This window comes from Cucurbita moschata, unplaced genomic scaffold (assembly GCF_002738365.1).
Source record: "Cucurbita moschata cultivar Rifu unplaced genomic scaffold, Cmos_1.0 Cmo_Scf00020, whole genome shotgun sequence".
Taxonomy (NCBI): Eukaryota; Viridiplantae; Streptophyta; class Magnoliopsida; order Cucurbitales; family Cucurbitaceae; genus Cucurbita; species Cucurbita moschata.
Window position 1 is genome coordinate 2,217,865 of NW_019268536.1, and position 11,345 is coordinate 2,229,209.

Consider the following 11,345-nt stretch of genomic DNA (forward strand, 5'->3'; position numbering starts at 1 on the left):
CGATTATAATATATATATTTCTTAATTGGGTATAGAAATTTGAATTTTTAAAAATTATATTGATAAAATTTCATTTAATAGCTTTTAATTTAAGCAGGGTCAATTTTTAATAACTTATAATTTAAGGTCAATTTTTAATAGCTTCCAATTTAAGCGCTTTCGAAAGGAACAGTTATTATATTTTATATATATTTTTAAATTATTTTAAATGAATAATTTGTTTGATTGCAATTAATTTAAAAATATTTCTATCAATTATAAATATGTTTTTATTTATCATAATATATTTATCTCGGATATTCCGCATTATAAAATTATATATATATATATTTTTTATAATTCAGTTTTTCTTCAAATAGATAAAAGTTTTAAAATTGAAACTATCTATTTTGTTTTCATTAAATAAAATTCACAAATATATTTTAAATTATTAATTGTTTATATATAAAAAAAAAAAAAAATTCTATTTATAAGATTAATTTTCCATCTCTTTGAATTTTGTGTTAATAGCCATCGTTTTTTCTAAGCCCTATTTTGACGTTCAGCCATCTCGTTGCCAGCCACTTCACCCGCGCACGCTGCACTCTCAGCTGCCGCAGTCTCAGCTTTACGACGAAATCGCTGTCTCTCCGAGCAATCAGAGTTGCTTATCTCTGTTTTTTTCCCCTCGGAAACACGGTGAAGGTAATTCGCTCTCGAAATGTCTCTCTTTTGTTTAATTCTGTTAACGTAGAATGATGTCAGTATATTTCTTCAAATCTCTTGATGTTTCGCGTTGTGATACTTGCAGGTAGCTCCTAATGTCTGCATTTGCGAATCCTAACCCTAATAAATCCTTCGAGGTAAGTAAATATCGATGTGTGCAACGTGCGTAAGTTTTGGAACTCGATTTCATTTGTAAATCAGTTCGATGCCTAGTTTGGTATGGTTTAAACTTAATTGTTGTGTTTCTTTTTGAATGCCTGTTTTTAGGTTGCTCAGCCTCCGAGTGATTCTGTGTCGAGCCTTAGTTTTAGTCCAAAGGCCAATCACTTGGTTGCCACTTCATGGGATAATCAGGTCCTTTTCTTTTTCCTCTTCTTTTCAACTCTTTTTGTGCTTTTACTTCCTTATTTAACCGTTTTGTTTATTTTCTATCCAGATTAGGGTTTACTTTTATGCGAATAAGAAAGTTTTGCTTGCTATTTTTACTTTTCTTCGAGGTTTTCTATCCAAATTAGCTATGAGAATGTCAAATTGATGTATAGTCTTCGAGGTCTGCGAGTTTATTCTATAATTTCATAGTAATGGCTCTGCAGGTTCGTTGTTGGGAAATAATGCAAAATGCGGGTAATGTTGCCAGTACGCCCAAGGCTTCTATATCTCACGATCAACCGGTATATAACAATTTAGTTTTGATTTTGTGGTTTGATTAGAATTTTGTTGCTGTAAGATCCAAAACGTTGCTAAGTTATCGTGCACATTAGGTTTTATGCTCAGCGTGGAAGGACGATGGAACAACTGTGTTTTCTGGAGGCTGCGACAAACAAGTTAAAATGTGGCCCTTGTTGTCCGGTGGCCAAGCCATGACTGTAGCCATGCATGAAGCACCTGTCAAAGAAGTTGCGTGGATCCCTGAGATGAGCCTATTAGTCTCTGGAAGCTGGGACAAGACATTGAAGTAAGCACCAATCTGTTGATTCTTAATTATCTTTAAGTAATTAAAACATGCGTTCTGTGACATCCATATATTCTTTTTAATATGCGTAGCACAGTTTCGCTATTAGAGCTCAGTTCATTATTGTGGAACACGAAAAACATTCTAGGAGTCAGTTTCAAACAATTTGTCTCACTAGCCTGTTTTGATGTCGTTTCATTCATCTATGATGTGGGCATCGTGTTTGTTCAAACTAAGGCACGTGTAAGCAAGATATGTGGCTCTGGCCTCTGCCTTTCTATGGCATGAGTTGATGTAGTATTGCTCCTTAATTTTTTCCTCAAATGGTTTCACTGTTTTATGTTTCTTCCTAAGATTAATTATGAATATGAGTGTGTATTTTGTTTTAACATAAAATTACATGTTGAACCATTTCAATTAGTCAGGTTTAAATGAAAGATGTTGCTGAAAATAAGTGGGTTCATATCCACTAAGCACCTGACTCTCCGTCTCTCTCTCTCTCTCTCTCTCTCTGATATTCTAGAACTTGCATCACTGCAGTCCCTAGTTACTATGATGAAAAATAGCAAATGCGCCCTGCCAAGGTAGACAATTTACCCTTTTCTGGTCTACATGTTCACCCTTTGCCTTTTGTTTTTCTACCATGTGGAAGTGTAATTGTAGATTGTGGTAGATTACCTATGTTTTCTAGTTATGATGAAAAGATTTGATGGGGTTCTATAAATTCTCAGGTATTGGGATACAAGGCAGCCAAACCCAGTGCATACACAACAACTTCCTGATCGCTGTTATTCAATGACAGTGAGATATCCACTAATGGTAGTTGGTACTGCAGACAGAAATCTGATAGTGTTTAACTTGCAAAATCCTCAGGTATTGTTTTTTTTTCCTCTCATTTCTTCTACAATGTAATATATGAAGTTGTGTATAATATTCTTTAAATTTCAGTTTTTGACATCTGCGTGTGGGGTCTTTCTGTGACAGAATGAATTTAAGAGAATTGTTTCACCCTTGAAGTATCAAACAAGATGTGTAGCTGCCTTTCCTGATCAGCAAGGTTTTTTGGTAATGTTTCCATCCCTTATATTCCTTTGTTTAGATGTTACTTGCTGTCAAGTATAATTCTTATATTATGTCTTGATGATATATATATATACTTTTTTGATAAGAGACTGTCTTGATGATATTTTAGTTACTACTACTTCCAGAATAAGAATCTACTTCCAGATTCTTATTTCTTTACAGGTTGATCTTACTGTGAAATTGCTTAATTTGAGTTCATTAACCATTCCAGGTTGGTTCAATTGAGGGAAGGGTTGGTGTTCATCACCTTGATGAGTCTTTGGCGAATAAGAATTTCACTTTTAAGTGCCACAGGGATGGATCTGAGATATATTCTGTCAACTCCTTGAACTTTCATCCCGTAAGTTTGTATTAAATTATTTATTTTTTGAAGCATAAATAAATCCAAGAAACTTCAAAACTACACAAATTCCCAATTTTTTTCTTTCTAGAAGAACTTTGGAAAATCAGAGGGGAGAAGTCTTCTCCAGCTTTTGAGCACTGCACTCATTTGAATTTAAAATTCGTTAAATAAAGGCACATGTATTGAAGCCTATTGTATATGTCTTCGCCCTTCAGAAACCCACATTGAGGCTTTTCATTTTACACAATACATTTACTACCTCCTTCAAGATCAAATTCTGGAATTTTCTACCTCCTCCAATCAAGTCGAGTGCCATCAATTAGCTGCAAAAGCTTTCAAGCTTCCTTCCCTTCCTCATCTCAAACTTGTACTCCAGTGATGATCATCCACCATGGATAGCTGGCACCTCCTGATCTTTTAGTTCTAGTATACTTCCCAAAATCTTCTTTTCCATTAATTCTAACCATCACTTTGTGCCCTTGCTTATTTGGCTCTCTGGAAATCTCTACACCGTTTGGATTCTTATTTTTTAAGCTCCTGACTCCTTAACTGTCACTACACACAAGCTTAGCAATCATGTTCCAACCAACTAATTAATTGACCTCTTCTCTTCATTTCCACTCCAAAGAAATACACCCAATCCATATTGGCATTTGGAAAATCGAATTGTAGTACTCAGGGAGGTTAGAAGGTACTGCATTACGTAATAATATCCTTCCACCCTAGACGAGCAAATTTTTTTTTTCATCTGTCAATTTTTCCTTGTGGTTTTTCCATAGTAGGAAGTTGGACCTCCGTTTTTATTTAATTTACCCCCAAAGACATAAGAAAAAGGAAGGCATTCTCACCTAGGATAGTGTACTGTTGTTGGCTATTTTTTAAGATGACAAGGATTTTTTCTGATTGGTGCGCTCATAAGTGATTATCTGCTACCAATTCGCCATAATTTGCAGCATCTTGATTAATGGTTCTTTAAATCTTGCTATTTATTGACCGGAACTTTCTTTCAGGTGCATCACACTTTTGCAACTGCAGGGTCAGATGGTGCCTTTAATTTCTGGGACAAGGATAGCAAACAGAGGCTGAAGGTGCATTCAATATATTTATTATACTTACAGCTACATAATCCTCTTTTGTCAGTCTTCTTCCATCTGTATAAAATAGCTTATGGTTGCATCGGAACTACGTTTAGAAAACTTGTTAGGTGGGAATAATGCTCAAAAACAAGTTGCTAACAAGTTTTTGGCTCAATTAATATTTTCATAATTTAACTTCATTTCCAGTTGTTAGCTTTACGAACAATCAGTATATTCATTTTTGAGAAGATTAAATTGAGTAAAAAACTAACGAGAAACTTAATATTCACCTATGTACTTGAATTAAATGAACCTGTGCAATACCTCCAACATCTAAATATTTTTTTGGGAGATAGTGCAGGTGTAGAGATCTATAATAACTTGAGAGCAGGGAAAAGGGAAAAAAAAAAAAAACTGCAAGAACATGTCTGCATACAACTTGTTCTAGTTTTACAATTAGTTCCTTCTATAGCAAATTATCTGTTCTGTTCTATTAATCAACACAGAACTCTTAAGTGTATGGCTTTTATGTGTCAGGTCACTACCTTTTCCTTCAATTTATTAACATCTAGAAAATATTTAGAGTATTCTTCTTAATGAATGAATGGTGAATGGTTATCTTTTTTGCTTTCAGGCTATGTTACGATGCAGTCAGCCCATAAGTAGTAGCACTTTCAACCAGGATGGGTCGATATTTGCATATTCAGTACGTATCACCTTAATTATTAATCTTTTAATTTTTTATCACTTGCTGATGCTTGCTTCTTTAAGTTGCACCACCTTCCCTCAAATGTTACGTGAGCACCTATCATAATCCATTATTTCCAACAACTATAGCAACGTGCATTTCATTTGAGGTATATCATAGTTTCGTTGCAAATAGACTTAATGGATTGAGTGTTCAGAAAATAGTAGATAAGCATTCCAAATAGCTCGGAAGTGGGGCCCAAGGGAGGGCTCTTGAATTTCTTATTATCCTTGAAGCCTTTTCTTTATTCCTACAATGTTTCTCTTTAAACTATAATGTTTCAACCAGTTCTAATTGAAAAGCTTTCAGACCCCAATATGTGCAAGTTGTATTAACGTTATACGCATGATATGGTACCCGTACTCCTTGAGACTGAAATCTCTTTCTAGCAAACAGCGGGAATACTTCTGTTCATAGTTTTAAAGAACGCTAGAAAGATATTATTTGACGTGAGCTGAACTCGACATGTGGGATTTCTATAGGTGTGCTATGATTGGAGTAAAGGGGCAGAAAATCACAACCCAGCAACAGCAAAGACTTGCATTTACTTGCACCTTCCACAGGTACTTGGTGTACATAATCTTTTTATTACCTTTTTTTCTCTGTTCTTATTTGGAATATCGTTGAAAACTGACTGAGAAATTTGCCTTTTGGTTGTAGGAGTCCGAGGTTAAAGGCAAGCCTCGGGTTGGGGGCAGCGGAAGAAAGTAGTCACTGTAAAATCGATTACATTTCCCCCCTTCGAATGTATCTTTATTCTTTAATGTCAAATTACTAATAGGTTAAACTAGGTTTGCAAAAATCTTGAATATATTTCTAGTTTAGAACGTCATGTATGGCTTTTTGTATGATTGGAAATACTGAATTTTCAAATACATAAGAGATCTACTGCCGTTGTTTTCCTTCGGCTAAGAAACTGTAATTTTTACCAAGTTGATAACCAGTGGTGATGTTTTTAGCGAGGTTGAACAGTTTTGTTTTAATTTGAAGCACATTGCAGAATTTTGATGACCCAATTGGTTTGATTGATAGGATTTTTATAATATTTCTGAAGCCAAGTTTAGAGTGGTTCGTTTTAATCCTTCAAAATCGTAAGTTTTTACTCGATCAAACTTAATCCTTTCAACCTATACCCAAAATAACTTGTTCTTGTAATATCTCAACCTATACCCAAAATAACTTGTTCTTGTAATATCAATCATGGTCTTTTACATGATAGCGCCCAATAAATATTTCAAATGCTTAAGAGATATATCAAATATACAAATGAAGATCAGAGAATTATCCAACGTTTTAAAAATTTTGTAGTTCTTTGAGTTACGAAATGAAGATCAGAGAATTATCCAACGTTTTAAAAATTTTGTAGTTCTTTGAGTTACGAAATTGAATAATTAAATAGGAACGAGTAATTTGGTAAGACTTTTTGGATTGAGTTCATGACCCTAGAATTTGAATTGTTTCGAACAAACTGGTTCAAATGAAAGTTTTTAAACGGATATTTTTATAGTTTAACCTAATTATTATAAGAAAGCTATCCTTTGACTCTACCGTTTGATATTTAATTTTGTTTTTTTTTCTTTTTCCGTTGATTAATTAATTGTATGTAAATAATAAGCCGTTAAACGCTCCTTTCTGTTGATGCATTAGAAAAGGGGGAAAACAGAGAGTTACAAAAACCTATCCCCCAAACAAATCAAATTCTTTCATTCCCTTTCTTCTTCTTCTTCTCCTTCCTTTCCTAACCTCTTTGCTTTCCCTTTCTGTTCGTCTTCTCCGATTTCAATTCCTGTGTTGCTCCGGCGACGAAGGTGGTCTTAGGCATTAGTTTCTGCAACCGACTACCCGGAGACGATGTCTGCTGTGGTGTGCGGAACCAAGAGATCCTTCTTTGAAGAAATCCCCCCTTCGCCTCCCATTTCCAAGCGCCTCCGCTGCTCCTCTTCTACTTCTCCCATTACTTTCCCTGCGCCCTCCTCTCTTATTGACCACCTCCACCATTTGTTTCCCCACATGGACCATCAGGTTTCTTCTTACTTCCCTTTTTTCTTTCACTCCGATTTTAATTCCTGTTTTTTACTCCCTGCTTCTGTGTAATCTCATATTTCTTGATGCCATTATAGCCTGAATCTTGATAGCCTTGGGGGACTCTTGTTATTCTCTTCTTGTATATATTGCTTAAATATGCCTCTGGATTGTGCAATATCAACTAATTCGACTTACTTGCGGCATGGAATTTTAGTCGTTCTATTCAGTTTTATTTTGCAATGCAGTGCATCTCTTTCGGTGACTTGTTTCATAACTGCTGCCTGTATGTTATAATTAATACTATCTCCCAAGGTTTTCTTGATCGTAATTTGATTTTTCCTTCCCAGCTTCTCGTGAGAGCCCTTGAAGAATGTGGCAACGACTTGGATGCTGCCATCAAAAGTTTGAGTGACCTGTGTTTGGGGTCTGCTGTTGAGAATCCTGTTGCTACTGCAGAACCAGAGCCAAATTTGGATCAAGGTATCACAAAATGCTAAGTAATAAAGGAGATGCTTCATATGTAGCTTCTTTGTTTCTATTCGTTTTAATTATATTATGATGATGAATTCATCACATTCAAATTAAATTCCTGTTCAAGAATTTGATGCATGCTTATTTCATGGAAGTGATCCAATGGCCCCCCCTAACTTACTGTCACTAGTTTGGAATCCTCCTTGCCTTGTGCAGATTAGAGGAGGGTTTAGGTTTTGATCAAGATTTGAAAAACAAGAAACGGAGTTCGCATTCAGATTACTATGCATCCATTCTCTTAGAATAAGAGACTCAATGGTTTGCTACCTTAGTTCTGAATTGCTGGAGATTAAGCTGCATGAGGAACGATAATCTTCCTTAATTCATTTGTGGTTGATGCTTGTGTTGCCCCTTGATCGTTTTATAATGTGTTTTTTTTTTTTTTTTTTCTAGTCTTGACATTTATTTCCATGCCTCTCAGCGCTGTCCATTGTTAAAACGATATTAATGTTGGACTTATCGTACATGTTTCTGCAGAAAGCACTTCAGTTAACCTTTTGTAATCCTTGAAATTTTATCTTATTACTTCTCTATAAAGATCAATAATTCAGTGCATGCTTAAAAATTCTCAGGTTCATTTGCTAATGATGGAGAGGCTGCTGCTTCTGAGAATTGTTCAGTACCGAGCAGTGTTTCTCTCGATGGTAGAAAATGGATTGACTTGTTTGTTGTGGAAATGGTGAGCGCTATCGACGTAGCTGATGCCAGGAGTCGTGCAGCAAGAGCATTGGAGGCTTTAGAGAACTCAATTAGTGCAAGTGCTGGTGTTGATGCTGCACAAAATTTCCACAAGGTATTAAAGTTTTAATGGCCACTACAAATAATTTTCCACATCCTTGGGTTACAATTTTGGGATACTGGTAGGGTTTTTGGAGCATTAGAATGCAGTTAGAATTGGTTTGGGGTTATTTGCTTGTTAAACATGCTATTTGCTTGTAAACTTATGTTCTTTTCACTGTCACCCAGGAAAATATGCAACTGAAGGAACAAATTGAAGTACTTCTACGAGAAAATACGATTCTTAAGCGGGCGGTCGCCATTCAGCATGAACGTCAGAAGGAATTTGAGGGTAAGAATATAGAGTTGCAGCATCTCAAACAGTTGGTATGTCAATATCAGGAGCAGCTCAGAACCCTAGAGGTGAGAATAAATGTACAACTTTTCTAAGTTTCTTGCCAATTATCAACTGTCCCGGTTTAAGTTCTTAAACATGTTTGTGTCGATGCAACTTTTTCTGACCAGTTGAAAAAAAAAATCCTGTTGGTTTTGTTATACAGATAAACAATTATGCTTTGACAATGCATTTGAAGCAGACTGAACAAAGCAGCTCGATTCCGGGACGCTTCCATCCTGATGTGTTCTAGCAAAGAGAAATTTAATTGATCTAAATTATTGGTTGCAGAAAGAAACTAGTTGAGCATGAGTCCGAGAAGGAAAGGGAGAGCAGGGAGGAATGGAGCATATTCATTAGCATGTCAGTTTCCTATGAATAGAGGTACTGCTAATCAGTTTGTTTTTTTAGTTTGAGTTTGGTCATACCATCCCTGGATTGGTGACTGTCATACCATCAACTATTGTTTCCCCCATAGATTTCAATAAAAGTCCTTGTTTAGCTCAATGATTACATCGTTTTCATCACGATCACGATCTGGGAGATGAAATTATCGTCATTTTGATTATAACCCATTTTCAGAGAGATTTCATGGTTTTCATCACGATCTGGATAACAAAACAATTCAATTTCCAGTGTTTTTAACAAGCAATTCCTTGTAAAAAACGAAAGGAGTAGTTGATTGTTGTTAGCTTTGTCTGTCTTGACGACTTTGGTTGATCAAAAGCCATATGGCTACAACCACAGGAGTTGATACCATAATAAGAGCTTGTACAATATTGGGTTTGGTCATCTCCGGAAAGATTATGCTTCCATACTTTATTCCACCGCCCACTGCTATGGAACCTGCTGCCATTTTCAACACAAACTGCACATCCTCCTGCATCATAGTACACAGTAAGTGAATAAATTGTTGCTATATATCCTCATATCATCCTCTTTTAGATCTTACCCCATAATTATTGATTATACTCATTCCGAATTTACTGAACTATGATGATGATCTTGAAAGGAAATTGTCTAAAAATGAATTGGATACATATTAGAGTTGAGAATGCATGGATAAATGTGAGATCTCACATCGGTTGGGAAGGAGAACGAAACACCCTTTATAAAGGGTGTGGAAACCTCTCCCTAACAGATGTTTTAAAAACCTTTGAGGGTAGGTCTGAAAGGAAAAGCCAAAGTAGGACAATATTTGTTAGCGGTGGGCTTGGACCGTTACAAATGGTATTAGAGCCAGACACGGGGTGATGTGCCGGTGAGGAGGTTAAGCCTCAAAAGGGGGTGAACACAAGGCGATGTGTTAGCGAGGAAGCTGAGCCTCGAAGACAGTGGACATGAGGTGATGTGCAAGCAATGACACTGGATCTTGAAGGGAGTGGATTTGGGGGTCTCATATCGATTGGAGAAGAGAACGAGTGCCAACGAGGACGCTAGGACTTGAAAGGGGGTGGATTGTGAGATCCCACGTCGGCTGGGGAAGAGAATGAAACATCGAGGACAGTATCTGCTAGCAGTGAGCTTGTGCCGTTACAATAAATGATCCCACATCGGTGGGGGAGGAGAACGAAACATCGAGAATTCTGCTAGTAGTGGGCTTGTACCGTTACAATAAATCATCGTGAACATGAAATCCATTCTTTTTCCAGGTTTGATTATCGAAAGACGAGAGGAACGCATACTCGACCTAACAAGAACCTGATGCAGCTGGTATACTCAATTCCAGATTTCCTCGTCAAATACAGTAAAAGTGGTCAATTATAGAATTCTATCGATTTCTCCCGCATTCAGCCTAGATTATTCAGCTAATTAGCCCTAGAATTATCAAGTGGTATCAGAAATATGCAAAGCGTATTAACTTGAAGACACAATTAGAAAGAAACACACACCTGACTGATGCCGGTGTCGTCGTCGCCGCCGCTCGAATTCCCTTCTTGTCCAAGTGCTCGAATGGCAGGAACTTTCGGCCGCGTATTGAGAAAGCAATTTGGATAGCGAACTGTGAGCCTCGTGAAGTTCGTCGGCGGCTTCTTTTCAGATTTGACCGGAGCCGGAACGCCGATCTTCCAAGCTCCGGTTGCTGCCGCCGTCGCTGCCATTTTCTCTCTTATCCTCTTCTCTTTTAACGCCCACCGCAAAATTATCTTTGCTCCTTCACTCTGCGCCCGTAGTTGTTGGCCACGTCCGCAAAGTTCTGTTTGGTTCGTTCTTTTTCCATTTAATCAGATATTTAATTTTAATGGAAAAAAAAAATCATTTTTTTATCCATTTTGCAGCCTTATTTCAATTTTTCAAATCATATTGTTTAAATAAATATGACATGAATTATTATATATATATATATATATATATATATATATATTTTGTATTTATCCAACTTGTTGAATTATATATTTTTTAAAATTGTATTTTATTTTTATATATAAAATGTCAATAGTGAATGTGAGGAATTTAAATAAAGTAAAAATTGCCATAATTTTATAAAATAATTAAAATTTAACTAAATAAAATTGAAGATTTAGAATGAAGGGCAACACAATTTATCATTAAAATAACAATAAATGTTAATTATTTTAGTTTATAATACTTTTTGTTTGTATATTTAACGTAACGTATTTATTCACTCATGTTTTTCTAAAACGTCTCTCAGGCATGAACCGAGGATCAAGTATATGTGAACGTTGTCTGTGAAGTCCAAATTTTACACGACTAACTTTTAACTGGTTTAAAATAAGTGATGCATAATTGTTGTCTCGCTGCCACAAGAG

The 11,345-nt window shown here is 36.0% G+C and overlaps 3 protein-coding genes across 5 annotated transcripts; 2 read left to right on the forward strand and 1 right to left on the reverse strand.

Annotated features, from left to right (window-relative positions):
* The first annotated feature begins 495 nt into the window (after positions 1-495).
* On the forward strand, positions 496-5,866 carry LOC111457513 (protein RAE1-like). Of its 2 annotated transcripts, none has more exons than XM_023099740.1 (12): positions 496-684; positions 779-842; positions 973-1,059; positions 1,299-1,376; positions 1,467-1,660; positions 2,389-2,530; positions 2,642-2,722; positions 2,952-3,080; positions 4,094-4,171; positions 4,794-4,865; positions 5,390-5,470; positions 5,568-5,866. In XM_023099740.1, exons 2-12 carry the CDS (start codon positions 801-803, stop codon positions 5,616-5,618), a joined length of 1,035 nt encoding a protein of 344 aa, XP_022955508.1. In that variant the 5' UTR covers positions 496-684; positions 779-800; the 3' UTR covers positions 5,619-5,866. The 2 variants fall into 2 exon arrangements, with proteins under 2 accessions (XP_022955508.1, XP_022955507.1); XM_023099739.1 differs by having other exon boundaries at positions 497-684; positions 791-842.
* Positions 5,867-6,601: 735 nt separating this feature from the next.
* Positions 6,602-9,079, forward strand: LOC111457514. The gene is made up of 5 exons (XM_023099741.1): positions 6,602-6,929; positions 7,280-7,412; positions 8,036-8,256; positions 8,430-8,603; positions 8,741-9,079. Exons 1-5 carry the CDS (start codon positions 6,759-6,761, stop codon positions 8,825-8,827), a joined length of 786 nt encoding a protein of 261 aa, XP_022955509.1. The 5' UTR covers positions 6,602-6,758; the 3' UTR covers positions 8,828-9,079.
* Positions 9,080-9,117: 38 nt separating this feature from the next.
* LOC111457518 lies at positions 9,118-10,791 on the reverse strand. 2 transcript variants are annotated; one of them, XM_023099744.1, is made up of 2 exons: positions 10,467-10,791; positions 9,118-9,454 (listed from the first exon to the last, which is right to left on the reverse strand). In XM_023099744.1, the coding sequence occupies exons 1-2, from the start codon at positions 10,674-10,676 to the stop codon at positions 9,263-9,265; spliced, it is 402 nt and encodes a 133-aa protein (XP_022955512.1). In that variant the 5' UTR covers positions 10,677-10,791; the 3' UTR covers positions 9,118-9,262. The 2 variants fall into 2 exon arrangements, with proteins under 2 accessions (XP_022955512.1, XP_022955513.1); XM_023099745.1 differs by having other exon boundaries at positions 9,156-9,451; positions 10,467-10,780.
* Positions 10,792-11,345: the final 554 nt, after the last annotated feature.

What these genes read in the sequence shown, in the direction of transcription:
- LOC111457513 (XM_023099740.1), top strand. Translation starts at nt 801, where the DNA reads ATGTCTGCATTTGCGAATCCTAACCCTAATAAATCCTTCGAG. An exon ending in TTAACTTGCAAAATCCTCAG is followed by an intron (nt 2,531 to 2,641) that starts GTATTGTTTTTT and finishes TTTCTGTGACAG; the next exon opens with AATGAATTTAAGAGAATTGT. An exon ending in ATAGCAAACAGAGGCTGAAG is followed by an intron (nt 4,172 to 4,793) that starts GTGCATTCAATA and finishes TTTTGCTTTCAG; the next exon opens with GCTATGTTACGATGCAGTCA.
- LOC111457514 (XM_023099741.1), top strand. Translation starts at nt 6,759, where the DNA reads ATGTCTGCTGTGGTGTGCGGAACCAAGAGATCCTTCTTTGAAGAAATC. An exon ending in CTGCACAAAATTTCCACAAG is followed by an intron (nt 8,257 to 8,429) that starts GTATTAAAGTTT and finishes ACTGTCACCCAG; the next exon opens with GAAAATATGCAACTGAAGGA. An exon ending in AGCAGCTCAGAACCCTAGAG is followed by an intron (nt 8,604 to 8,740) that starts GTGAGAATAAAT and finishes TTTGTTATACAG; the next exon opens with ATAAACAATTATGCTTTGAC.
- LOC111457518 (XM_023099744.1), bottom strand. Translation starts at nt 10,676, where the DNA reads ATGGCAGCGACGGCGGCAGCAACCGGAGCTTGGAAGATCGGCGTTCCG. An exon ending in ACGACACCGGCATCAGTCAG is followed by an intron (nt 9,455 to 10,466) that starts GTGTGTGTTTCT and finishes ACTATGATGCAG; the next exon opens with GAGGATGTGCAGTTTGTGTT.